The following is a 27,978-nucleotide window of genomic DNA, read 5'->3' as shown; positions in this document are numbered from 1 at the left end:
CTACTTCCTGAAGTAAGACAGTCACTTGCTACGCACCTGGCAAAAGCCTTTGGTTTCAAGATGCAGTAAAGGCAGAAGGTGACCACGCTACATACAAATGCTGGATCCCAACCTCCCACAGGCAATTCTGCATGAGGACATTTGACTTTCCATGGAGAGAGGGTGAGAGAAGCAAGCGCCTGGTGACAGAAAATGGTGAGTAATTTACTGTGTCTGAGTTGTTCACACCTGGTCTGTGACGAATACAAAGGCAGGAGAACAGGGCACAGGCAGTGGGGCAGGATCCCTCCATAGCACTAGGAAAGATGGAGTGTCTTACTTATTGCCCTGTCGTTGCAAGCTGGTTACCAGCCAGACCCAGCAAGAGCAACCTTGCTCTGGGTCAGAGGAGCAGCAGAAAGCACTGTGCAGGACATCCCCATGGACAATAGGACTTTTGCACTTGTCCAGTGTGGTACATAAAGAACCATCAAAGGATCTCAGATTGCTTTGCAGTGTGAGATGTAAACCAGACGGGGATCACTTCACTCAGCACTGAAATGCAGCCACCTCAGGGTCAAACCCAGAAGCTGGAAAGAGGCACACAGAAACACTAAACAAACTAGGTCAAGATGTGATGTCTTTTTCAAAGCTACCCCCTAGTTCAAGCACAAGCTGTTGGGCTCGATGCAGGAATCACAGGGCAAAACTGGCTTGCGCAGGGAGGCAGACTAGGAGATTGTGGTCCCTTCTTGCTTTAAAATCTATGAAAGCAGAGAAGATTACTGCACATGAGTGACAGCAAAGAGGAGTTTAGGGAGGTAGAATACAACAATCTGAGTTGGAATTTGATCGGGATATGGGGGTATCAACAGCTTTAGTTCATAACTAGACTTTTTTCTTTTTTTTTTTGAGTCCATGAAATGGCTGCAAAAATGGACATTGGCATGGTTCAAAAGCAATTCTGGGTCAAGTATTTGCACTTGTGAATCAGTAAAAAGCTGGTTTATACAGTTGTTGCTTCAGAAGCCACCTGGCTTATGGGGGAAGCACAGGCTTGCCTTGGAGGACAGATGCCACATTTTGTCTCCATCTGTGCTACTGCTGGTGGGTAACAATACTCATCTTGCAACTGCTGGGGATAGTGGCTACTTCCGTGCCTGCTCCCCTTGACGTCAAAGGAAGCTGGGGGTGCTCCTGCCTGTGGAGATCAAGATCAATGGTGCCTACATTTAAGCACTCAAATTTTAAAACGTTGCCTTTCACTTCTTTGCGTCCACTCCCTCATATGTAAAACGAAGTCACGCACAAGTACAAAGTACAATTGAAGTCTGGGCGTAGCAGGGGGAAGAGGAAGATCCAGTGGCTTTGGGAGAGCGAACCCAAACATGCTGATTAGCTGTTTTGTAAAGGGACAGAATCAGCATAGCATGGTCTGGGAAATGACTGGTGGGTGGCTCACGAGGTGACCCCTTTGGCGGATGCGGTCCAGGCTATACAAAATGTATAACTACAAGCTTCACAAAACTCCAACTTCATTACACCTGCTGCTAGCCTGACATGCACTAGTGCTATCCCCAAAGCATCAAGACCCTTTTCTTTGCAGCCATTCCCTGGGGATTTCCAACACAGAGGTTTCTAGGCCATTTGGGCAGCTCTGAAATGCTGTTATAGAGGCCAGCCCTCGCTGGGGCAGTTACCAGCATGCCCCACTTCACAGTGTGTGCTCAGCACAATAGGAACCGCACAGGAAGCTCACCGGGCACTGCTCTGAAAAGCGTGGGGAGCTCCGCCCGCAAATACAGAACTCGCTCTCCCAGATGGCGGTGACAGCGACAGCAAGGTGACGAGCAGAGGCATGCAACTGGGACTGCCTCTGCCTGCTGCTGCAGTGCTCACTAGTGGGGCCATGGTTCTCAATGGGCAGCCTCAGTTGACACCCTTGAATCAGGCTATTGCACCCATAGCAACTGGTGCAAATGACATTTGGGCCTGCCAGGCTTTGCAAAGAACAGTGCAACTGGGGTACAAGTAAGCTGCCAAATTTTGTGCCTGCTAGAGCCATGGCCAGTCAGCTGCACCCAGGAGGGAATTTATCAAAAGGGTGTGGGACGCAAAGGATGCACCCTAAGAGCAAGCGGGTTTTTGGGCACAAATACTTTGCACCTGAACTTGCACTTGTAATACTCAGGGTGCAGCCAACACCAGCAACTCTGCATTACCTGTCAAGAGAGGCCCAGCCACACAGCAGCCAGCATCCCTGGGCAGCAGCGGGCATCCGGTTCACACAGCGGCCTGACTGACAGGTTCCCTGGGAATCGCTTTGCACCGAGATGGTCTCACTTCTCAGATCCCAGAGGGATGAGGAGCAGGATGGAGAGGAAATGTGGCCGTCTTCTGCCTCCCGTCATTTTACTGTTGACTTTGATTGGGGTTGGGAGCAGGACTGGGCCTTATGCTCCCCTCCTAGCCCTGTGCAGTGTCTGGATACTAAATTCTGCTTTTCGCTATGTTGGTGCCAATGTGAAGTAACTCCATGGGGCCAGAGTGCCCCTCCCATTAGACCCATGGAGCTTCTCCAGGTTGTTCTGTAGGGGGTCTGGTGCTTATCTTTGCCCCCATCCCCAGAACAAGCAGGAGGTTCAACCCTGAGATCATTCAGCCAGTGCCATCAGCATTGGGGCCCCTTTGGCTGTTTGGACTGTAGGCTCTTTCCCTCTGCTTATGTGCAGAACCTTACGTAACGGGGCCGCTAGCTGCTACTATAATACAAAGAATGATCCTTCGCCAGCTGGGATGTGAAATGTTTGTGGTTTTGATTAATTTTACTCCATGGACATTTTCAGGGTGAGTGCCTAGAACCGTCCTGAATGATCCTCAGACAGGTGGAAATTAACATTGTCTGCTCTGTCCTAGGAAGGAGAACGTGTTAAACACCTACGGGCCAAGTTCCAAGGGAACAGGCAAAAGTTCCCTGAAACGAGCAACAGGCCAGGGATTCCGCTTGCAGACTTACTTGCAAAGGAGGAGATACATGGACTTAAACCTGGACCTGAGAGGGACCAATCTACTAAATTACCCAAAGCCAAGAGGATGGGTTTAAAAAATGCTCCTTTCTCTCAGGTTGATGTTCCAGGCTTGGGGCTCCTTTGTGAAGACCCCGCCTGGGTGGCTAATTCCAAGGATAGAAATGCTATGGAATCCAGTCTCCACCCAGCCGGTCTGCAAACAGGAATACAAGAGGCACTCCCTGAACAAAAGGGCACAAGGAGGAATTCAAACCTTCCTCAGAGAAGCCAGACTCAGCAGACCTGGCCACTGATCAGGCATGCTAGGAATCAAGGAGTAAATGCTGGTGCCCCCCTGGTTCCTGCCAAAGGGACAGCCGTCCCATCTCTACTGGACACTCCAAGAAGCGTATCGGAGAAATGGCAACCTAAGGTTCCTAAGAGAAAGCCACTGCCACATGTAACCGCACTGGGACTCAAGCCAATGAAACCCCAGCGCCCTCCTGAGGTGGATCTAGAGGGGTTCTGGAAGGCTGCTGCTAGCAGAGCACATGCTTATCCTGCGCCAGAGCCAGTGAGAGGCATGAGACATGGTATGTCCAGGAGTATTTGTGCTACATGAGAATCCCCAGGCAGCTAGAGGAGAGCGGTCCTAGAGGATGGGGGGTCAATAGTGCAGGAATTAGGATCTGGAATTCCTTTGAGTGGAAGTGTTGAGACTTCAGGGAAAGATGAGGTTCTGGCAAAGGAGGAGGGTTTTATAAACATAACAGGATGGGGAAAGAACTAGACAAGAAGTTGATCCATTAGTAAATGAGGAGATGGAGAACATTAATGAAGACTCAGAAATGACTGAGATGCTGAGCTTGTTTTTTTAAATCTGCCTGTAGCAAAAGAAAGACCAGAGTGGTGCCTAGTTAGGAAGTGATGGAGATCTCCTCCAGTGAGCTGGAGAGAGTTGTTTACGCACTGGTTGGCTTAGGGAACTAATGAACTTCTCTGTCGCTGGCAGTAATTCACCAGGAACAATCTCTCCCCTAGGCAGCCCTGAATGCTCTCTGATACTTGGTGGAATTGCGAAGGGTGTTCGGAGCCAGCAGGAGCATCCGAGTGGGGCTCAGACAGTTGTCATGTTCCTGCTTTTGTGTCCAATCTGAATTGCCACAAGCCACCTTTGGTATTAATGACTGCAAAGACTTTTGTGTTGGCTCAATGTGGCAACAATTCTCCCTGGCAGGCAGGGAATAGTGCTCTGCTGAGGTCCTCAGGGTCTAAGCAACTTGCATAAGGTCACTGCCTTGCTGATCCCAGCTCTTTTCACAACCCCCTTGTTCCAGGTCTTTGCTGTTCTTTGTGCTGCTGTGAAGGATGAACGTTGGGCCCTTCAGCCAGTTCGTGCTCCACTGTCTTAAACCTGGGGCAGGAGCACCGGAGCCTGTGTTGAAGTGGTGGTGTCACTGGTGCCAGGGCTGTGGCCTTGTTCCTTGCCCCCCTCTTCCCCCAGGGCCCTGCCCCCTGGCCAGGGAAGCCAGAACCTGGCCATGGCAAGAGCCACCCAGGGAATCGAGCTGCTGTGGGGAGCTCTGAAAGCTCTACCTGTGCAGGGCAGGGGACTGGGATGCCCGAGAGCAGACCCTGGCCTGTGTCTCCACCTCCCAAAGTGTGCCGCCCAGCTTCTCAGCTCTCTTGCTGCCACTCCACACCTGCCCAAGGCAGCATGCTACAAGCATGTTAAAAAGCAGACAGGCATAGCCCTCCAACCTCCCAATTCTGGCACCCCTGACTTGGGACCCTCCTCCAAACAGCATTTTGCTGGTGTCAGGTACTTCTGGCCTCCACTGCTGTAACATCTGAGCATATCACAGTCATTCGTATTTTTAAGCTTGCTACATCCCCTGGGGTAGGGCAGTGCGGTTATAGCCCTTGTACAGATGGGGAAGACAAGCAAAGAGAGAGACTTATGCAAGGACCCATCCCCATGTGGGGGAGCAGGGACTCAAACCCTGTTCTTATGAGTGGTAAAGGGGGGTACCCCATAACACTGAGCCATCCTGATCATCAGGCAAGAGCCCAACTCCCTTCTATAATCTCAGTGTCGGCCACGCTTTTCTCCTGCATCAGCTGTAGTGCATCCCTGGTGCATCTTCACTGTGAGATGTCTTGCAGACAGGCTCCCCATTTGCTGTAATTAGAATCTTTTCCTTACAGGTTTCAGTTGAACCAAGCGGTTTCTGTTACCCTTTTACCACTTCAAAGTTAAGCCGTAATTGTAATTCTTACATGTACGCTCAGTGATAAGAATCATCACATAACCTTCGTTTGACTTCGCACTGTTGCAAAGCTGGGTTTTCCCTCTTGTCAGTAATTGGTGCAGCTATTAGGTCACGTGACAGTCCTTTCTGAGACAGAATTGCCTTGCTTGGCTACTTGCCAGGACCCACGCTTAGCTGTTTTCCTGGTGTTCTATCTGCACCGATAATACGGACTATGGACACGTCAGGTGTGCTGGCCTCTTTTGCCTTCATCCAAATGGACCTTGTTTTGCCCCCTGTGCAGTCAGCAGGCTTTCGTAAAATGGTTTATCCCCATTTCTGGACACGTCTCTCAACCCTCACGCGCTGGCTATTCCACAACGATACACAGTAATCTGAGTACACAAGAGTTTCTGCATTGTCCTCTTTTCCTGCTGTTTGTCTTTTCTTTTCTGTGTAGTGTCCCCTTCCCCCCCATTACGGGTTTTGCCTCGTTTGGGTTAAATTCATTTTTCAGACACAAATCTATAATGTAGCGAATCTAGCTTGGCCTCTGCTCACATCCGAGCCCTGGCAACTGCATCCCTTGTGTCCAGTGCCATGTTATCTTGTGTCAGTTCACCATGTAATGGCCAGACATGCCTGTGAGCTGATCCCTGGGTTCGGCGTGTCCCTGACCTCTTGGGTTAAGTGCACTCATACAGCACGTTCCTGTGCTTCCAGGGGCTCTGCAACCGCCTGCTGCTGTGCCCCAGGCAGCATGAGATGCGGGTAAATACGGGAGCAGTCTGTTCACAGCAATCCTTACTAAGGAGCTCCCTTGTCCAGTTCACTTGCAACTTCATAGGCTGAAGAAATGCCTGGCTTGCCCTCTAAGGGAACTGGATTTATTTCCGATCACTCAAGCTTCCTCACAGCAAGTCCAGCCCTCTCTGCCTTCATGAGGTCTTCAGGCTGGAAGCTGATTTCTTCTTTACTTGGGGGTCTAAAATCACTCAAATTGTCCCAGCCTTTCTGGCTCCATGCTTCAGCAAAGGCATTTCAAACAGCAGTGCTACTGTCCTCTGGGCAGCCACCAGGGGGCGTCAGACACTGGCCCTCAGTGGCCGGGCTGGGAGCTGGGGCCCCAGGTATGTGAGGGTCTGGCGCTGGCTATAGGAAGGGGGTCAGTCCAGTGGCATTTGGGAGCTGGGCCTGGGGAGGATCCATTTCTGGACAATGGAATGAAGCTAAAATGGAATGAGATGGGCTGAGGCGGGTGATGTGTGTTGTCATTTTAGCTCTCTCTGTTGTAGGCTCTTTCACCTTGAAGGACTGGAACACAGGTTTAGAAGATAAAATAAAAAAAGAGCAAGTAAAAAATCACTTAGAAAAGTTAGATGCCTGCAAGTCACCAGGGCCTAATGAAATACATCCTAGAATACTCAAGGAGTTAATAGAAGAGGTGTCTGAGCCTCTAGCTATTATCTTTGGGAAATCATGGCAGACTAGGGATATTCCAGAAGACTGGAAGGGGGCAAATATAGTGCCCATCTATAAAAAGGGAAATAAAAACAACCCAGGAAACTACAGACCAGTTAGTTTAACTTCTGTGCCAGGGAAGATAATGGAGCAGGTAATTAAAGAAATCATCTGCAAACACTTGGAAGGTGGTAAGGTGATAGGGAATAGCCAGCATGGATTTGTAAAGAACAAATCGTGTCAAACTAATCTGATAGCGTTCTTTGATAGGATAACGAGCCTTGTGGATAAGGGAGAAGCATTGGATGTGATATACCTAGTCTTTAGTAAGGCATTTGATATGGTCTCGCATGATATTCTTATAGATAAACTAGGAAAGTACAATTTAGATGGGGCTACTATAAGGTGGGTGCATAACTGGCTGGATAACCGTACTCAGAGAGTAGTTGTTAATGGCTCCCAATCCTGCTGGAAAGGTATAACAAGTGGGGTTCCGCAGGGGTCTGTTTTGGGACTGGTTCTGTTCAATATCTTCATCAACGATTTAGATGTTGGCATAGAAAGTACGCTTATTAAGTTTGCGGACGATACCAAACTGGGAGGGATTGCAACTGCTTTGGAGGACAGGGTCAAAATTCAAAATGATCTGGACAAATTGGAGAAATGGTCCGAGGTAAACAGGGTGAAGTTCAATAAAGATAAATGCAAAGTGCTCCACTTAGGAAGGAACAATCAGTTTCACACATACAGAATGGGAAGAGACTGTCTAGGAAGGAGTATGGCAGAAAGAGATCTAGGGGTCATAGCAGACCACAAGCTTAATATGAGTCAACAGTGTGATACTGTTGCAAAAAAAGCAAACGTGATTCTGGGATGCATTAACAGGTGTGTTGTAAACAAGACACGAGAAGTCATTCTTCCGCTTTACTCAGCGCTGGTCAGGCCTCAGCTGGAGTATTGTGTCCAGTTCTGGGCACCGCATTTCAAGAAAGATGTGGAGAAATTGGAGAGGGTCCAGAGAAGAGCAACAAGAATGATTAAAGGTCTTGAGAACATGACCTATGAAGGAAGGCTGAAGGAATTGGGTTTGTTTAGTTTGGAAAAGAGAAGACTGAGAGAGGACATGATAGCAGTTTTCAGGTATCTAAAAGGGTGTCATCAGGAGGAGGGAGAAAACTTGTTCACCTTAGCCTCCAATGATAGAACAAGAAGCAATGGGCTTAAACTGCAGCAAGGGAGATTTAGGTTGGACATTAGGAAAAAGTTTCTAACTGTCAGGGTAGTTAAACACTGGAATAGATTGCCTAGGGAAGTTGTGGAATCTCCATCTCTGGAGATATTTAAGAGTAGGTTAGATAAATGTCTATTAGGGATGGTCTAGACAGTATTTGGTCCTGCCATGAGGGCAGGGGACTGGACTCAATGACCTCTCGAGGTCCCTTCCAGTCCTAGTGTCTATGAATCTATGAATGGTCACAATTTTATCACACTAGTGGGGAGATATTTAGTGCACTTCGTAAAGCCCCAGCTCATGAGTCATGGGATCCGCTTGCATTTAAAAAAAAGTAACTTTCTAGCCTCACTGGTTTTTGAGGAAAGCTTGAAAACATGGCCAGAGAGTGACTTAAAAGAGCAACAGCCAGGAACAAAAAGAGCCCCAGATGTATTAGTATTAAAAAACCTCTCGTGATTTTTAAGCCAATCTCGAGATTTTGGGGGCCCTGATTCCTGGGTTTTCATTGCTTGGGCCTGGCAATGCTGTATAAAGACATGTCATCGGGCAGCGGCTGCAGCTGCAATGACTTGGCTACTGAACCCAAGATGGAACGAGTGGACTGGGGGTAGCTTTTCACTTGGGAGCCCCTCGCTGTGCTGAGATTTGTGTGCATTGTTTTGAGCCAGTGAAAGTCCTTGTGATCCACCAAAGGGGTGGACTTGGCTGACTGGAATTCCTGGGAGCAGTGATGGGGTGGGAGCAGCCTTTTAATGGGAGCCTTTTGGAAAGAGCAAGGTGACCAGTGATGCAGCATTATTAAAAGACCGGCGCACTGCCCCGGTCATGCTCCATGGTCCAGGACTGTGCCTTCCCTAGCGGGCTGGTTTGGGCACAGCCTCTGCAGTGGGGAAGGCGGCATGCCCCTGCATTCAGAATGGGCGGGGGCAGATCTGGACTCTAAACAGAGTTTCTTGGTGGGGGTGGAGGTTTGCATTGCTCTGTCAAACCCAGGAAACTGGCTTGAAGCCATCAGTGAACTGGCTTTTCCGTCTACCCATCCCTGTCCCCACAACCTTTGCTATAGGTCACCTGAAGCCAAATTCTGCTGCGTCTTCCCCAGACCGACCTTCATCTCAAGCTGCTCCGTCTGCTCGTGTCCCGAGTTCGGCGGGGGAAGGACTGAGATGGTAATTCTTTCTTATTCTTGCTTTGCACCTCCAGCTACAGGATGGGCTGCTGCGACCAAGGGCCAGAGCTGAGGATACAGTCCAGCATTTTCAGAAGTGGCCCCAGTTTTTGGGTGCTGCAGTTTCTGGGTGCCTGATGTGAGACCCCTCCGGCTGGATTCCCCGTTTGGCAGTCAGTCACTCCAGTGCTCAGTGCCGCCATTCTGATATGAGGGTGTTTCCCAGCCACCGTGCACTAGATTAAATGGTGCACAAGCTGCAGGGCAGAGGAGAATCAGACCTCTGGGGTGTGATTCTTCCGTGGTGCTGAGCACCCTGATCTCCAAATGGAATAAATGGGAGTGCTCCGAGAGCAGCCGCCGCCTGAGGTGTCTCCTGTGGGAGACTTAGTCACTGGGCACCAGATAATTTTGAAAGCTCTGGCGCTGGTCTCCCTCTGCAGCTCAGGCACCGATTGCTGTCCAGCATACACCCTGCTGTGTTTCATTGCTAGAAGGGAGGCGCAGCATTGCAGGCCCTTGCAGAGCACTCTGCAAAATGATGACACAGCCTCCAGCTCCAAGCCTCACTCCTTTTGGTGCCTAACAGAGTCACATGTTCCTATCCCTGCTGCAGCCCACTGCCAGCCCCAGGCACATTTTGGCCTCCTGCCCCTTGCACCTCATCCACCCTCTTGCAGTGGTGATGTTTGTGACAGTCTGTTAAACTCAGCTCTCGCGCGGCAATCACTCCTGCCACACTCAGCTCCCTAATCCCATTTTCTCTGCTGCCCCAGTGACCAAGAGCAGATATATGATGATGTGGAAGCACTTGGGCCAATTGGCAAAGGGAAAGGATGTCTGTTGTCACCTGCTTCTCGGCTCCCAGCAAGTCCCCGCTCTGGAACAGGTACGTGCCCCAGACTGGAGCAGGGATTATGGAGTGTGTAGCCAGCACGCCAAATAAAAATGTGGCCGCTGCCCACTAGAGCTGTTCAGAGCAGAGCTCAGAGGAACCCACCGTTCACTACGAGCGTAGTGTGCAGCTCCACTCTGAAAAGTGACCCCCGCTCCTGCCCTGCTCCCTGTGTGCACCAGAGACCCGGGGAGATGCTGCACCTCTGGTGCTCAGACAGCTTGAATGTGGCCAAACACCAACGCTGTGATGCCTCTGAGTGGGGGCCCGAATAGCACCTGGCCGAGCTTTTGAGAACTCAAGTCAGAGCGAATAGAAACTGCAGCCTGCTAGCAGCGTGGGGAAAAGGGGCTGTGTTAGCACTGTCAGAGACTGGCACTAAGGTGCCTGCCCCCGTCCACTTCTAGGAGGTCAGGCACCAGAGAGGTCGTGGTACTGTCCCAGCAGCCACAGGTGCCCATGAGCAGGTGGCTGGAGCGGATTGAGGGCTTGTGGTGGATGCGGAAGGCAATGACATCTAGGCCTTGGCTATGTGGCAAAGTTTTATCAGACAGTGTAACCCCCCAAGGGGACCCTCTTAGTCCAGTATAACAGTGGTGTTTTCTGTTTAGCTTAATCCCCTCCCAAGAGACATAAAATAACTGCTTATACCAGAGTCAGAATGTCCACACACAGGGATGGAGTGGTCTAAAGAGATACACACCTTGGGTTACCCAAAATCCTTTTCCTTGTACCCAAGGATAACAGCTGCACCTGGAGAGCACAGCGCCCTCTAGCAGTGAGGTTGGAAACCTCAGGGGCTAGGGGTCTAGCTGAATCCCGAGTCAGCTTGGGCACCCAGTGCTAAGAGCAGATTTTTAAAGCCAAAGCACCATCCACCTCTGCTTTGAAAATTCCCCTTCTTGGTTGAACACTCAAAATCTGCAAAGCCCCAAGGTGGCCCTGTGAACCCCTGCAGTGAAGCCCTCGGTCTCTGCAGAGGCTAGGAGAGCGAGTGAATGCACAGTCAGCACGCGGATGACCAACAGTGTTGTCTAGCGGGGTTACAGTGTTACTATGGTGAGGTGATGGGATTCTGGGTAAACGCTGGCTGGAGTTCTGAGTTCCAGCCACATCAGTATCAGAAAGATGTAGATCAATTCGAGTGGGAGGGTTAGGGCCAAAGTGAAGGGGCTGGAGAGACCGATTACTGACCCTTCCTAAAGACGGGCTAAGCAACAGCAAAGGAGCGACGTGAGAATGGTTTCCAGGTATTTGCAGAGGACAACATCATAGAAGGAAGAACGTACTAGGGCAGTCAGTGCCCTCCTGCCAGTCCAGGATGCCCCCTGCAAGGGGGAGAGGGACAGGGTAAAATGTAAGCTGCACATCAGGAAAGCCTTCCTGACAGCGAGATGGGTCTCGCTGCTGCGTCATCTCCATACCAGAAGCCCCATCATTTGGCACAGAGACAAGGAAGAGCCCTGGGGGACAGGCTCAGAGGGCTGGATGGGACCCAGTCTCCACCTCCGATGCTGGCAAAGCATTCCCGCCAGCCACCCCTTTGAGCTCATCTTAGCATGTGGCTTTGCCACACCAGCCTCACTGACTTTTCCATGCCCCGTTTGTTTGTGCAGGTGCCAAGCTGACCCCTGACAGATTTCCCCCGCCGACCGCTGAGGGCAGGTAATCAACGGATTTATTAATTCAATGCTACCCACATGCCTAAACATTGGGAATCGAACCGCCTAGGGCATTCGCTGTGCTTCCGCAAGGGCCACTGTTTTAACTGCTCCCCGGGGGACTGAGAGCTATAAGCCTGCGGCTGTAGCATGAGTCACAGCTGCCTAGCGAGGGCTCCAACAGCGCCTCTGCTCTGGGGACCGGCAGAGAGGCCCCGTAACAGCCTCAGGCAGCCAGCACGGTCAGGGCACATTTCCCAAGTTCTCTCTTTTTCAGCATGGATCTCACCCTACGGCCAGGGCCCACGGCAGCAGAAGGGGTTTTCCTGTCAGGGCAGTTCATCCTCCTCTCCAAGAAGCAGTAGCGGGGTTGGTAGACACTTCTGTTGATCTTGCTGCATTTATAGCTGGGGTTAGGTTGATGCAGCCACGTCTCACAGGGTTTGAAATTTTTCACAGCCCTGAGCGATGTCGCTAGGTGGGTCTCATTTTTGGGTGTCAACCAGGCCTAAACTGCACAGCCGTGGAACTGCAGAGTACACGTGGCTCTGAGTAGAAATTTCCAGCTGGCCTAAAACAGGACAGAAGACTGAGCTCCCCACTCATGGGATCAACACAAACTTCTCTTACTAGGGCTCTGTGCTCAATGCCCTTTTTTGTCCCTAGGGGCGCTGGATCAGTCCCTGTTCATATGCCTATGTGTGTGCTGGTGCCGTTCCCAGTCCCCTGGGCCAATCTGGGCAGGCAGAAGGGAAGCACTGTTTGGTTGACAGGGCCGGTTCCAGGCAGCAGCAAAGGAAGCACAGGGCCGGCTCTAGGTTTTTTGCCGCCCCAAGCAAAAAAAATTTTGGCTGACCCCCATCCCAGCTCTGGGCTCCTTGCTGCACCCCCCTGCTGCCCCAGCCCTAGGCTCTCCCCCCCCCACCGCCTTTCCCCCCCACCATTGCCCCCCCCACACCTCCTGATGCCCCAGACCTGGGCTCTCCCCCGCTCCTTCACCACCTGCACCCTCCTTCTGCCGCAGCCCTGGGTCAATGGTAACTCGCTCCCAGAGTGGGTCATTCAGCAGGAATTTTGGATGTGCACAGAACACAGACAGGACTGGTTCCCATATGGTTACAGAACTGCAGTAAAGTGGAACAGTTTTCAGCTTGTGTGATTGGAGGATGTCTGGATGCATATTATAAGACTGTCCTCCATAAATGAGGAAAAGTTGAGGTGCCTTTATTATTCTTTTGTTCCACTCTTTCTTTCTATGGGGAATTTGCCAATGCAATATCACTGTCATAGACTCATAGACTTTAAGGTCAAAAGAGACCATTATGATCATCTAGTCTGACCTCCTGCACAGTGCAGGCCACACAATCTCACCCATCCACTTCTATAACCAACCCCTAACCTATGTCTGAGTTACTGAAGTCTTCAAATTGTGGTTTGAAGACCTCAAGCTGCAGAGAATCCTCCAGCAAGTGACCCATGCCCCACGCTGCAGAGGAAGGCGAAAAACCTCCAGAGCCTCTGCCAATCTGCCCTGGAGGAAAATTCCTTCCCGACCCCAAATATGGCGATCAGCTAAACCCTGAGCATGTGGGCAAGACTCACCAGCCAGCACCCAGGAAAGAATTCTCTATAGTAACTCAGTTCCCATCCCATCTAACATCCCATCACAGACCACTGGGCATACTTACCTGCTGATAATCAAAGATCAATTGCCAAATTAATTGTCAAAATTAGGCTATCCCATCATACCATCCCTTCCTTAAACTTATCAAGCTTAGTCTTAAAGCCATATATGTCTTTTGCCCCCACTACTCCCCTTGGAAGGCTGTTCCAGAACTTCACTCCTCTAATGGTTAGAAACCTTTGTCTAATTTCAAGTCTAAACTTCCTAGTGTCCAGTTTATATCCATTTGTTCTTGTGTCCATTTTGGTACTAAGTTTAAATAATTCCTCTCCCTCCCTAATATTAATCCCTCTGATATATTTGTAAAGAGCAATCATATCCCCCCTCAGCCTTCTTTTGGTTAGGCTAAACAAGCCAAACTCTTTGAGTCTCCTTTCATAAGACAGGTTTTCCTTTCCTTGAATCATCCTAGTAGCCCGTCTCTGAACCTGTTCCAGTTTGAATTCATCCTTCTTAAACATAGGAGACCAGAACTGAACACAGTATTCCAGATGAGGTCTCACCAGTGCCTTGTATAATGGTACTAACACCTCCTTATCTTTGCTGGAAATCCTCGCCTGATGCATTCTAAAACTGCATTAGCTTTTTTAACGGCCATATCACATTGGCGGCTCATAGCCATCCTGTGATCAACCAATACTCCGAGGTCCTTCTCCTCCTCCGTTACTTCCAACTGATGTGTCCCCAATTTATAACTAAAATTCTTGTTATTAATCCCTAAGTGCATGACCTTGCACTTTTCACTATTAAATTTCATCCTATTACTATTACTCCAGTTTACAAGGTCATCCAGATCTTCCTGTATGATACCCCGGTCCTTCTCTGTGTTAGCAATACCTCCCAGCCTTGTGTCATCTGCAAACTTTATTAGCACATTCATGGCTTTTCGTGCCAAGGTCAGTAATAAACAAACAAATAGACAAAGAAAAGGCAATGGCTGTTGAAACTAGCAATTCCAGTCCTAATAACCACTGGGGAGCATTTCTTGCTCAATTTTATCCTACTTTTTCTACAGCAAGTTACAGTGGATCAGTATATTTGATTTGGGAGAAATGAAGTAACAGCAGCCCAAACTGAGCTTGAGTAACTCCTGAATTTTGAGTGTTCAAATCTGGAAGGCAGATGCTGGGGGGGGCTGTGGCTCCGTGGGGGAGCACGGCAGCACATATGCAGCAGCATGTCTGTCGCTGCACGGAGCCAGACGTGCTGGTCTGAGAGGCACGGTAAGGGGGCTGGGGGATTGGAGAAGGGGTAGGTGGTTCCAGGGGGGGCAGTCAAGGGACAGGGAGCACAGGGGGTTGGATGGGGCAGAGGTTCATGGGGCAGTCAGGGGCAGGGAGAAGGGGGGGTTAGATGGATCAGGGATTCAGGGGGGCAGTCAGGGGACAGGCAGCAGTTGGATAGGCATGGGAGTCCCAGTAGTTTGTCAGGGGACAGGTAGGGGGTGGGGTCCCAAGGGGCAGTTAGGGGCAGGGGTCCCAGGAGGAGGCAATCAGGGACAAGGACCAGCAGTGCTTAGATAGGGGGTGGGGTCCTGGAGGGCAGTTAGGGGCAGGGGTCCCAGGAGGGGGCAGTTGAGGACAAGGACCAGCAGTGCTTAGATAGAGGGTGGGTTCTTGGGGGGCAGTTAGGGGCAGGGGTCCCAGGAGGGGGTGATCAGGGGACAGGGAGCAGGGGGGGTTGGACGGGTTGGGGTTTTTGTGGGGGGCAGTCGGAGGGAGTGGATGGTGGCAGGTTGGAGCTACCCTCCCTCCCCGTGGAGTGTCCTATTTTTTGAATGTTAACATATGGTATCCCTACCCTTCATTCACAGCACAGCTCTCCATTCACAGCAGGCTGCAGCACGAGGTCTCAGCTTCCTCACTCCCTCCTCTTGGTAGTGACCAAGGGAATGCTGGGAAATGTAGTTCTTTCCCTGCTCCAGGGCTGGCTCTATAGGCAGGGAGCTAACCAAGGGACTACAGCTCCCAGGGCCCCCTGTTGGTTCTCAGTTCCTATGCTGGATCCCTGCCGCCCCTGCAAATGGGCTGCCCCAAGCACATGCTTGCTTTGCTGGTGCCTAGAGCCGCCCCGAGGAAGCAGATGCTTGGGGATGCGAATGGAAAGGGGCAGCACCTCCAAGTCTTCAGTGATGAGTCCCTCAGTCTCTCTCTTCCTCTTTGAGCTGCTGCCAAAGTGCCACCGAAGAGGAAGAGAGGGAGCGACAGACCTGCCGCCGAAGTGCCACCAATCGGCTTTATCATTTTGTTATTTTCCCCACTTCCCCGCTTGGGGCAGCAAAAAAGCTGGAGCTGGCCCTGTTGGCTGATAAAGGTAACTGCATGGAAGTAACATGACTTCTGCTTGGTAAACTCAGCCATGAATTTGGTAGGACCCTATGTATAACTGTGCGTTTGGCTGTATTTAAATTCAACAAACCCAAATGTTTCGGCCCTACCCAAAATGAAATACTTTGTTTTTCTGATGGAAAATTAAGAATTCAGCAAAATTGAAATTTTCCCACTGAAAATTTTGAATGACCAAAAAGCTGCATTTCCCGCTATTTGGATGAAAAAATCCTGACCTGCTTTTCCCACAGAATCATAGAATATTAGGGTTGGAAGAGACCTCAGGAGGTCTAGTCCAACCCCCTGCTCAAAGCCCATGGGGTTGCTGGCTCAGTCTGGGCCTCAGGGTTCTGGTGGGGGATTGGTTCTCCAAGTCCTTATTATCCAGATGGAAGTGAGAGCCTGGTAGCTCTAATATAAGAAAAAAGTCTGATGGTTATAACCCCACATTTGACTTTGCAGCTCAACTTTGAACAAAAGGCCCCCACATGGGCAGAGTTAAAGACAGGAATTGAGCTTTCACCTCATAGACTCATAGGTCAGAAGGGACCAATATGATGATCTAGTCTAACCTCCTGCACAAGGCAGGCGACAGAACCCTACCCATCCACTTTTATACAACCCCTAATCCAGGACTGAGTTATTGAAATCCTCAAAACTGGTTTGAAGACCTCAAACTGCAGAGAATCCACCAGCAAGCGACCCATGCCCCACGCTGCAGAGGAAGGCGAAAAACCTCCAGGGCCCCTGCCAATCCGCCCTGGAGGAAAATTCCTTCCTAACCCCAAATATGGCGATCAGCTAAACCCTGAGCATGTGGGCAAGACTCACCAGCCAGCACCCAAGAAGGAATTCTCTGCAGTAACTCAGTTCCCATCCCATCCAACAGCTCCCCGCAGACCATTGAGCAGACTTATCTGGTGATAATCCAAGATCAATTGCCCAAATTAAACTATCCTATCATAACATCCCCTCCATATACTTATCAAGCTTAGTCTTGAAGCCAGATAAGTCTTTTGCCCCCACTACTTCCCTCGGAAGGCTGTTCCAAAACTTCACTCCCCTAATGGTTAGAAACCTTCGTCTAATTTCAAGTCTAAACATCCTAATATCCAGTTTGTACCCATTCGTCCTCGTGCCTACGTTAGAACTAAACTTAAATAATTCCTCTCCCTCCCTAACATTAACCCCCCTGATATATTTATATAGAGCAAGCATATCCCCCCGCAGCCTTCTTTTGGCCAGGCTAAACAAGCCAAGCTCTTTGAGTCTCCTTTCATAAGGCAGTTTTTCCATTCCTCGGATCATCCTAGTAGCCCGTCTCTGGACCTATTCCAGTTTGAATTCATCCTTCTTGAACATGGGACACCAGAACTGCACACAATATTCCAGATGGGGTCTCACCAGCGCCTTATATAACGGTACTAACACCTCCTTATCCTTGCTGGAAATACCTCGCCTAATGCATCCTAAAATCGCATTTGCTTTTTTAACAGCCGTATCACATTGGCGGCTCATAGTCATCCTGCTATCGACCAATACCCCAAGGTCCTTCTCCTCCTCCATCGCTTCCAACTGATGCGTCCCCAACATATATCTAAAATTCTTATTATTAATCCCTAAGTGCATGACCTTGCACTTTTCACTATTGTATTTCATCCTATTACTCTTACTCCAGTTTACAAGGTGGTCCAGATCTTCCTGAATAGTATCCCTGTCCTTCTCCGTGTTAGCAATACCCCCCAACTTTGTGTCATCCACGAACTTTATTAGCACATTCCCGCTCTTTGTGCCAAGGTCAGTAATAAAAAGGTTAAATAAGATCGGTCCCAAAACCGATCCTTGAGGGACTCCACTAGTCACCTCCTTCCAGCCTGACAGTTCACCCTTCAATACGACCCGCTGGAGTCTGCCCTTTAACCAGTTCCTTATCCACCTTACAACTTTCATATTCATCCCCATCTTTTCCAATTTAACTAACAGTTCCCCATGCGGAACCGTGTCAAACGCCTTACTGAAATTGAGGTAAATTAGATCTACCGCATTTCCTTTATCTAAGTAATCCGTCACCTTCTCAAAGAAGGAGATCAGATTGGTTTGGCTCGATCTACCTTTAGTAAATCCATGTTGCAATTCATCCCAGTTACCATTGACCTCTATGTCCTTGACTACTTTCTCCCTTAAAATTTTTTCCAAGACCTTACATACTACAGATGTCAAGCTAACATTCCTATAATTACCTGGATCACTTTTATTCCCTTTCTTAAAAATAGGGACTACGTTAGCAATCCTCCAGTCGTACGGCACAACCCCCGAGTTTATCGATTGCTTAAAAATTCTCGCTAACGGGCTCGCAATTTCACACGCCAGTTCCTTTAATATCCTCGGATGGAGATTGTCCGGGCACTCTGATTTTGTCCCATCAAGCTGTTCAAGTTTGACCTCTACCTCAGTTGCGGTAATATCCACCTCCATATCCACATTCCTGCTTATCATCCCTCCATCATTGCTAAACTCCTCACTAGTCTTATTAAAAACTGAGGCAAAGTTTGGAATTTCCACTTGTAGTTTCTTTACCTTCACTCTGCATTAAAGCCAGGGTTTGCTGTGGTTCTTTGCATGGAATTTATCTTAGCTTAGAACAGGGATCGGTGCGGAATGATTCTCCAGGCCATCTACGGGCTTGATTCACTATAGCCCTGCCTCTTGCACAGTCATTTACACCAGAGCACGGGAGTGCAAAACAGGCCTGGGATGTTTCACTCTGGCTCTGTGCCAGAGTAAATACCTGAACACATAGCAGGGCAGGGGTGAGTGAGGCCTGATGGACTTGAACCCAAAGGCGCTGATTCTGTGCTCCATTGCACTAGCGTAAAGCTGACACAGAACCAAGTGGAGAATCTGGCCCAAAAAGTTTAACTTCTCTGCTGGTTTGGAAGGCAGCCCCAAAGCCCTGGACGGCTGGAGACCCTGGGCTGTAGTGGGCTGTGGAAATGGGCTGCGGTGTTCTTGCCATGGATGATTTAATGGGAGGCAGGGGTGGAAAACGCTGGGTCTCCTGAACATTCCAGAAGATCATCGTGACTTCTCCTGGCTCTGCAGAAAATCCCAGATTTCAGAGCTAAGCGGGAAACATGTGAAGAATCTCAAACAGTGCAAGAAAGAAGAGCAGGCGGACAAGGAATTTCGGAAGAAATTCAAGGTGAGCAGCAATGGCCCTTTTTCCTAGCAGTCCCCCCATGAGGTGCAGTCAGTCATTCATTCCCCTCTTGCTGCCCTCTGTGACAGGGATTTCATACAAAGCTAGAGAGAGCTCTCCTCTATAAACCAACACTCAACAGAAACCCAGACCAAACTCTTTCTTAGCTTAGACTTAACCGTCTTAGGTCCCCCACTACAAGATCTGCCCTAGCTCAATCAGAAGTGATAGGCTCAGGGAAGAAATAAGTGGGTTAGGTTCTCAGTGGTGAAGCTATCTGCCAGAACACCCCCACCAGCGTGACACCCCCGCCCGTCCTCGCAAGGTCGTGCTCTGCAGAGGATGCCCTTCTGACACCAAACCGGCTCCTCCATGCAGCCAAAGTGCTGGTCCACCATTCTGGTGTGATCTGGCTCCACTACAGCAAAGCCGGTCTCTGGCCAGTGCCATGCAGGAGCTGAGGGCTGATCTTAGAGAGCCGTCCTGGCCTTCCAGTCTCTGATGCTATATGAGCACCTCCTAGTCTTTAACATGTGTATCCCCATAACCTCCCCGCATGCACAGTGCTGCTAGCCTCAGGTTGCCGATGAGGAGCTGAGCACAGAGAGGCTTGCCCAAGGGCCCCCAGCAGGAACTGCAGCGAGGCCTTCTGCTTCCTAAGCTAGCGCCCAAATCACTGGGCCATCCTTTCCCTCTATCAGAGCCATGGCTGATTTGGGTCTTTTCCTGTCAGCGCAGCCATTCCTCCGCCTCATCCCCTGCAGATCTTCTTTGTCTCCACAGATGCTCTGCCCCCCCAGCCTTCTCCCATGCTACAGTCTTCAACATGCCCTCGCACCATGCAACGCTGCTTCCTCCCACATCCCCTGTCTGCTTCCTGGGGTCAACGTGTGAAAGCGGACTGGGATAGTGGGCCGTGGCATGGAGGAGGAGTTGCTGGGGAATGAGGCTGTGTCAGGGTGCAAGGGGGAGCAGAGCTGTGAGCAGGAGTATGGGGCTGTGGAGAGAGCATGGTAATGGTAGGATATGGGGGAAATGGGCCACGATCTGGGAGGAGGCTGGGGGAAGGGAGATGAAGAGAGAAGGGGGCAAGAGGGGCATGGGAGGGGATGATGGGGATGAGCGAGAACATGGGTGAGTGGGGAGGTGGGATGGGACGACGGGTCGAGCGGATATGTGGGGAGGGGACAATGGGAGGGAGAGGGGACATGAGAGAGGATGACCGGGGGTGAGTTGGCACGGGGGAGGGGATGACAGGGGCGAGCAGGCACATGGGAGGGGATGACAGGGGTGAGTAGGGCCATGGAAAGGGGATGACACGGTGAGTGGAGACATCTGAGGGGATGACGAGCAAGCAGGGATGTAGGAGGGGATGAAGGGTGAGCGGGGACGTGGAAGGGGACAACGGGGGTGAGTGGGGACGTGGAAGGGGATGAAGGGGGTGAGCGGGTTTGTGGGGAGGGGATAACAGGTTTGAGCGGGGACATGGGAGGGGATGACGGCTGCGCAGGGACGTGGGAGGGGACTACAGGGGCGAGCGGGGATGTGGGGAAGGGATGACGCGTTTGAGTGGGAACGTGGGGAGGGGGTGAAGGGGGCAAGCAGGGACGTGGGAGGGGATGACGGGGGTGAGCAGGACGTGGGAAGGGCTATGGGGGGGCGAGCGGGGATGTGGAGAAGGGATGACGAGTTTGAGCGGGAACGTGGAGAGGGGGTGAAGGGGGCGAGCAGGGACGTGGGAGGGGATGACGGGGTGAGCGGGGATGTGGGAGAGGACGACAGGGGTGAGCGGGGTCATGGGGAGGGCATGAAGGGGGCAAGCAGGGATGTGGGAGGGGATCACGGAGGTGAGCAGGGAGATGGGAGGAGATGACAGGGGCAAGAAAGGACATGGGAGGGGGTGAGTGGGGCTGTGTGCAAAACCCTAGTATGGATGCATGAGGTCAGAACAAAGACAGGTATTAAGCAAGTTACCAAATTACACCCCACTTTGCACCAGTGCAGGACGTCTATCTTAGAGGTTTGGACCAGGGACTACATCAATGCAGTTGCAAAAGGACAAATTCCCGTAACAGAGACCAGGCCTCGAGTTCAGGAATTTACCCAATGAGGTAGGGCAGTGTTATCCATAGCAGGGTCAGAGCCCAGAATTCCCTGCCAGGGAAAATTCCAAAATTAAAAAAGGAATTGTTCCACATCTTGAAATGTCAGTTTCCCATGGACTGGGATTTTCAACGCTGCTTAGAAAAAATCAAAACAAGGTTATGTTCCAACCTTTGTGAAATATTTCCTTGGCTCCTGGTTGCCATCCTAGAAGCCCCAAGAATCCTAGCTCAAGCAGAGGCTTCCAGGGTCCCAGCTCCATAGCTGCCCCCAGTCAGGGGGCTGGGAAGGCGAAAGAGCTGATAGGAAACCAGGCCGGCTTCCCTCAGAAACCTGCCTCCATTCCCACTGAAATTTCATCAACATCGCCACATTCCTGTGAAAGGTTTAGAGTTCGATGAATTCAAAAGAAAAGCATTCTGAGCAGCTCTAGGGCCATTCCTCCGTGGGGAACCAGGCACGGAAAGGCTGAGATAACAAGCCTGGTAGAGTGAGGATTAGAGCCCAGGTCTCCTGATGCTTAGCCCGGCACTTTTAGTGCCAACCCATTCTCCAAAGGAAGGGACTTTCCCCACTGCTCCCCAGTAGCTCGAGAGCACCAGTAACCGCAGGGCCCAAGTTGTTTCTCCATCAGCCGCTCTGCGGATTCCCTCCCGTTCTCAGATGAGGTGATGGCTGATGTGAAGTCTGCTGGTCCATTCTGGTACTCTGACCAAGTGAGCTGGACTTGTGGGGGACTCAAATCCCAACTGCAGTCCCTGTTCAGTGCCGCTCTTGGCCTACCCCAGACACAACGTCCACGAGTGTCGTCCCTGATTGCTCCCTGCGGCTGTCGGCAGTTCCTGCAGAGCGTACAGGGAGTGACATGCTAGTGATGGGTGCGCTGCTGTCAGGTATGAAGGTTAGCGCCAGTTGTGAGAAACAAGGACCTGTAAAACAGAGCTTGGCCTAAGCATGGAGGCACCTTCAGGGCCGCTGTGCTCCCAACTCCGTCCACCTACAGGGAAAGTGATTGTATGTTAAACTAGGTCACCATGGCCGGGGAAACAGTTCCTAGTCCACCTGACCTCCTGGGAGTGACGCCCCGAGGAATGACGCTGCCATGACAGAGCTGTCTGGCCTGCACTCACCTCGGACAGGCACCTCAAGCCATTGTCAGCCATGGAGCCATTTACTGCGTGTCTTCTTCCTGCTCACGTTACAGTTCGAAGGGGAAATCCGCGCTCTAACCCGAATGATGGTCGATCCCAACGTGGCTGAGAAGAAAGGGGGAGGGAAGAATCTGCCGCTCAGACGAGGAGAGATTCTGGATGTCATTCAGTTAACGAGTCCCGAGAGAATACTCTGCCGCAACAACCAGTGGAAGTGTAAGTCTGAGGCGCTCCGGTGACCGGGGTAACGCCATGCTTCTCAGGCGGGTTGCTGGTACCGGGGATCAGACCCGGGATATAGGGCTCTAAAAAGCTTGCACTGCCAGCACCTGAACTAACACACCCAGCTCTGTTAGCCATGGCTGTAGGAAGTGCATCAACCTCTCCCTGTGACCCACCACCACTAGAGGAGACAGCCCCACACTGAGCGGGGTGGGTATGTGAATGTGGCATACATGCCAGCTGGGCAGATATGGAGATGAGCTATTAATGGCTCTGTCAGCAGCTCCTGGCAGTAAAACACCTGGCTTCATACCTGCATTTTGAACTGAAGGAAAATCTATGCCACGAGACTGTGAAATCTGCCACTGGGGAGACAGACCCAAGTTTTATCCTAGATCTCAAACATTTCCAAGTTTAGGGGCCAGAAATCTCAGCTCAGTGTCCTGCTTTTCCTTCCCCACAGCCCCAGCATTTGCTGAAAACCAGCTAGAGGCCTTGGCCGCAGATAGTCTGGCATCTCTCCTGGGCCAGCTGCAGCCTGCACATCACAGGAGCTCCAGGGCTTCCTGGTGGGATGTGTGTTTGTCTGAGTGAGGAGGAGGACATCTTTGATCTCATTCCCGGCACAGCCAAGAGCTGGAGCCCAACGTCCATGCTGTGCACAACGTGTCTTTAAGAGGGGAGCTGCTGGTGGGCTGGAGATCCTGGGAATGGAGAGATGGAGCCTGGGGAAAGGAAAAGAGAAAGGGATGAGTGGGTTGGAGGAGGATGGGAAAGGGATGCTCAGGTGGGTTAGAATCCTGGGGGCATCTCCGAAACGCCAGTCTATCGGAGTTCTCGTTGCCCCTGGCCACACGGCTCACAATAGCCCTATTTCCACTCATGCACATTCTGAGGAAATGGGCCTTAGAGCCACCAGATGTCAAGGCCCTGCCACACATCGGACCTTCTTCTTGGTCCCGTGGCTACCCCCAGCTGAGGCAGACTCTTCCCATCTCCTTCAGTGCGGGGCATCCCTTCCTAGACTTTGCTAGGGAGATTCCAGCCAACAGGGCAGGCTGAGTGGGGCTTCCCTTGATCAAAGTGTCTCTCACTGTGCTGCTCCCTTTGGCCACTGCCAGAGGATCCAGCTTAGCTTCTCTAGGCCAGTCCTGGTTTTGGTGCAGGCTTGCAGGGCTACTACTCTCCTCCCTTGCACACACAGATCTAGGGCCTGGCACTTACACCAGCCCCATACAGCCCATGTCAGTCTCCAGCTCCAGCACTGATTTCTGTGCATCCATGGCCTGCCCTACTAGGCTGCCCACTCTGAGAGTGGACATTCTGCTGGGACTGTGGCCCTAGAGGTCTGCTGGCCTGATTCCTTCACTGCCTGGGGGAGAATTTACATTTCCATTAAATGTGTCCCTTCGCCTGTCTGTTCCAGATGGATACGTCCCCAGGGTGGTGCTGCTGCAGCTGTGAGTACAGATACATTTCTCTCTTGTTTTCTTTTGGTTAGAATTTTTTTTTTCAAGCTGTAAAGATTAACCAGAATAGCTGACAATGGACAATAGTTAAATGGACGTTAAAAGGATCAGTCAGGAGAGTGAAATGCCTGGAAGCTGCATGAAATGTTTTAAAAACACCATAATAGAAACTCAAACTAAATGTAAACCCCAAATAATAAAAAACAACAAACCAGTAACAGGACCAAAAAATGCCAGCATGGCTAAACGGCTGGGTAAAACAGGCAGTTAGAGGCAAAAAGGCATCCTTTAAAAATTGGAAGTCAAATCCAAGTGAGGAAAATAGAAAGGAACGTAAACTCTGGTATGTTAAGTATAAAAGTATAATCAGGCAGGACAGAAAAGAATTTTAAGATTAACTACAAAAAGACATAAAAACTAACAGCAAAACATCAGAACCAGGATTGTCTGCCACCTAATCAGTGGGGACAATCAAGGTGCTAAAGGAGCATTCAGGGAAGACAAGGCTATTGTAGAGAAGGGAAATGAATTTTTTGCATCAGTCTTCACTGCACAGGATGTGAGAGAAAGTCCGAAACCTGAGCCATTCCTTCTAAATAGCAAATCTGAGGAACTGTCCCAGATTGACCTGTCAATAGAGGAGATTTTGGAACAAATTGATAAACAGCAATAAGTCACCAAAATGAGGTGGTATCACCCAAGAGTTCTGAAGGAACTCAAATGTGAAATTGTAGAACTACTAATTGTGATATGTAACCTATCATTTAAATCAGCCTCTGTACCAGATGACTGAAGGATAAACAATGCAATGCTGATTTTTAAAAAAGGCTCCAGAGGCGATCCTGGCAATTACAGGCCGATAAGCCTAACTTCAGTACCAGGCAAATTTGTTGAAGCTATAGTAAAAAACAGAATTATCAGATAGATGAACATGATTTGTTGGGGGATGAGTCAACATGGTTTTTGTAAAGGGAAATCATGCCTCATCAGTCTACTAGAATTCGAGGGAGTCAACAAGCATGTGGAGAAGGGTGATCCAGTAGATATAGTGTAGTTAGATTTTCAGAAAGCCTTTGACAAGGTCCCTCACCAAAGGCTCTTAAGCAAAGTAAGCAGTGATGGGATAAGAGGGAAGGTTCTCTCCTGGATCAGCAACTGGTTAAAAGATAGGAAACAAAGGGTAGAGATAAATGGTCAGTTTTCAGAATGGAGAGAGGTAAATAGTGGTGTCCCCCAGGGGTCTGTACTGGGCCCAGTCCTAGTCAACAGATTCATAAATGATCTGGAAAAAGGGGTAAACGGTGAGGTGGCAAAATTTTCAAATGATACAAAACTACTCAAGATAGTTAAGTCCAAAGCAGACTGAAGAGTTACAAAGGGAACTCACAAAAATGGGATGACTGGGCAGCAAAATGGCAGATGAAATTCGTTGTTGATAAATACGAAGTAATGCACATGAAAAGCATAATCCTAACTATACATATACAATGATGGGGTCTAAATTAGCTTTTACCACTCAGGAAAGAGATCTTGGAGTCATTGTGGAGAGTTCTCTGAAAACATCCACTCAATGGGCAGCAGCCATCAAAAAAGTGAACAGAATGTTGGGAATCATTAGGAAAGGGATAGATAAGACAGAAAATATCATATTGCCTCTATATAAATCCATGGTTTACCCACATCTTGAATATGGCAAATGTGGTCGCCACAGCTCAAAAAAATATATATTGGAATTGGAAAAGGTTCAGAAAAGGGCAACAGAAATGATTAGGAGTATGAAACAGCTTCTGTACAAGGAGAGCTTTAAAAGACTGGGACTGTTCCGCTTGGAAAAGAGACGACTAAGGGGGGATTATGATTGAGGTCTGTAAAATTGTGACAGGTGTGGAGAAAGTGAATAAGGAAATTTAATTAACCTTTTTCATAATACAAGAGCCAGCCAATGAAGAACCAGGGGTCCCCCAAAGAAATTAAGAGACAGCAGGTTTAAAATGAGAGAAGCAAAACAGCTGTTCAAAGGCCATAAATCTCACAGTACCTTGTTCTTTTCTGTCATAGGGACACTGACATTTACGATGACGTTGCCTTTTGTGGTAGGTATCCAAACTAACGCCGCTTCCTCTCCCCCACCCCAGATTCAGAGGTAACTATAGGGCTAAGCGCTGGTAATCTGCAGTGAGACAGGTAGCCTGGCTCACTGGAGATATCCGACATGACACCTCCTCCCCACCTCCCATCCTGGCTAATGGCATCAATTTCACCCCTTGCAGTGCCAAGACTGCTCTGTGGAGGGTCCTGCCAGACCTGCCCATGTTGGGTCACCTCAGTGACCAGACAGCAAATGTGAAAAATCGGGATGGGGGGAGGGGGGTAATAGGAGTCTATAGAAGAAAAAGACACAAAAATCAGGACTGTCCCTATAAAATCAGGACACCTGGTCACTCTTGGGCCACCAAATATGTGTATTATTCGCTTATTCATAGTAGAGAGGAATTTGAGTCTATTAGATTGCCCAGTCTCCAGGAGCCAGGCAGCAGGCTCACCCTTGCCCTGTCTAGGACCCCACTCCCTTTCTCCTTTCTTTGGGGTTTCCGTCGCCCCAGCCTCTCTTCCCCAAGAGACCCATCTCTCTCTCTCCTCCCCGGAGGTTTCTGAGCTCCCAGAAGGTTTGACCTACTTTGTTTCCCTTGTCATCTAGTTTTCCCCCACTGTCTCTTCAGCTCAGCCCCTTTGCCACCTCCCTTGAATCCACGAAGAACCACAGGAGAGCAGATGTTACTGGTTGGGCTGGCTGAGACATTTCACACCAGTTGTTTGGTGTGTTTGCAAACTCTGACTGCTCCCTGGCAGACATGCAGAGAGGGAGCCAGGGAGAACGGCTCTGTGTACCTACACGGATGTACAGCAGCTCTTTAGTTATTAGCTCTCTAATGAATACATATTTTCTCTGCTTATCTTCCTCAGATGAAATTAATTCTTCCACCAACACCAGCAAGTGATCTCACCAACAGAGGAGGGGCTGTGAGGACAGAAACATGAAAAACTTTAAATGCAAGTTTCCTTCTTCGAATTGGGAGTTGCCTTCTCCACAGTCAGTGCTCCAAAGGCAACGTGTCCCTTGTAACATGGCAGGGTGGTTAATTTTAAGATGTTGGGCCTCTGGAAGGATTTTGTCCTGCATTCAGAAATACTACTCAAAAGTAGGACAGGGACCACAATAGTGCTCAGAGAAACAGGTTACAGGTGAGCTGCAAATAAACAATCTGCTGTGTTTCTTGTGTTTAGCTGTGTAAAGAATGGTGATGACCTGAGAGTTTGGTTTTTTTTTAAATTTTGCTGGTTGTTTAGCTTAGAAATCCAGGTCTTGTCTATCTTATTTTTCCTGACAAGATTCTGATATCTCTGCTTCTGAGTATGTGAAGCCTCAGCAACTGAGAAGGGACCGAGAGTTCAGTAACTCTGAGTTACACAGGTGTAAATACAACACAACAGTTGGGAGGAAGGATATCTTTGTTAATGATTCAAAGCCCCACCCCTTGAACTGAGATCTGAGAAGGCTCCTGCTCCATTTCTGCTACCCGCTAAGGTGGCATGTAGCAAAATTACGGATGACCAAACAGGATAGTTGTGATAGCCTGAGGGGAAAGATAAGTGGAGTTTTCAAAAACCCTTTAGGCCTGTATAGCTCAGAATGGAATAAAAAGGGACAAGCCCAATTTCTTGTTCTTTGCAAGTGAGCTAGTGACAGTCCAATCGAGTCATCCCCTGGCAGCTGGCCACACAGAGAGAGAGGTTGGTCTTGTGATTAAAGCACTGGCCTGGGATTTGGGAGATTTGGTTTCAGTTCTTGGCTCTGCCACAGACTTCCTGTACAATCTTTGTACCGTGCTCTGCCTTAGTTTTCCATTTGTGAAATGGGGATACTGGTTCCTCCCCTGTCTGTCTGGTTAGATTGTGAACCCTTCGGGGCAGGGACTCTTCCTGTGTATATGAACAGCACCTAGCACCATGGGGCTCACCGGATCTCAGCTGGGACCTCTAGGCACCACTGCAAGACAAATAAAGATGCAGTTTGTTTCCAGGCTGTCTTTCCTACCATTGCTCTTGTTCACTAGTTCTCATGACTGTTTTCTCAAACGTCAAGGTGCCTCAGGAGTTCACACAT

At 49.8% G+C, this 27,978-nt stretch overlaps 1 protein-coding gene across 1 annotated transcript; it reads left to right on the top strand.

Moving 5' to 3' along the window:
• Positions 1 to 55: 55 nt before the first annotated feature.
• Positions 56 to 27,873, top strand: PRAM1 (PML-RARA regulated adaptor molecule 1). Its single transcript, XM_030540466.1, has 9 exons — positions 56 to 195; positions 9,001 to 9,103; positions 9,879 to 9,991; positions 11,614 to 11,662; positions 18,772 to 18,871; positions 22,176 to 22,338; positions 23,771 to 23,804; positions 25,872 to 25,906; positions 26,778 to 27,873. Exons 1-9 carry the CDS (start codon positions 132 to 134, stop codon positions 26,810 to 26,812), a joined length of 696 nt encoding a protein of 231 aa, XP_030396326.1. The 5' UTR covers positions 56 to 131; the 3' UTR covers positions 26,813 to 27,873.
• The last annotated feature ends 105 nt before the right edge of the window (positions 27,874 to 27,978 follow it).

Source organism: Gopherus evgoodei, chromosome 22 (genome assembly GCF_007399415.2).
Source record: "Gopherus evgoodei ecotype Sinaloan lineage chromosome 22, rGopEvg1_v1.p, whole genome shotgun sequence".
Taxonomy (NCBI): Eukaryota; Metazoa; Chordata; order Testudines; family Testudinidae; genus Gopherus; species Gopherus evgoodei.
This window is presented reverse-complemented; position numbering and strand designations above follow the sequence as displayed.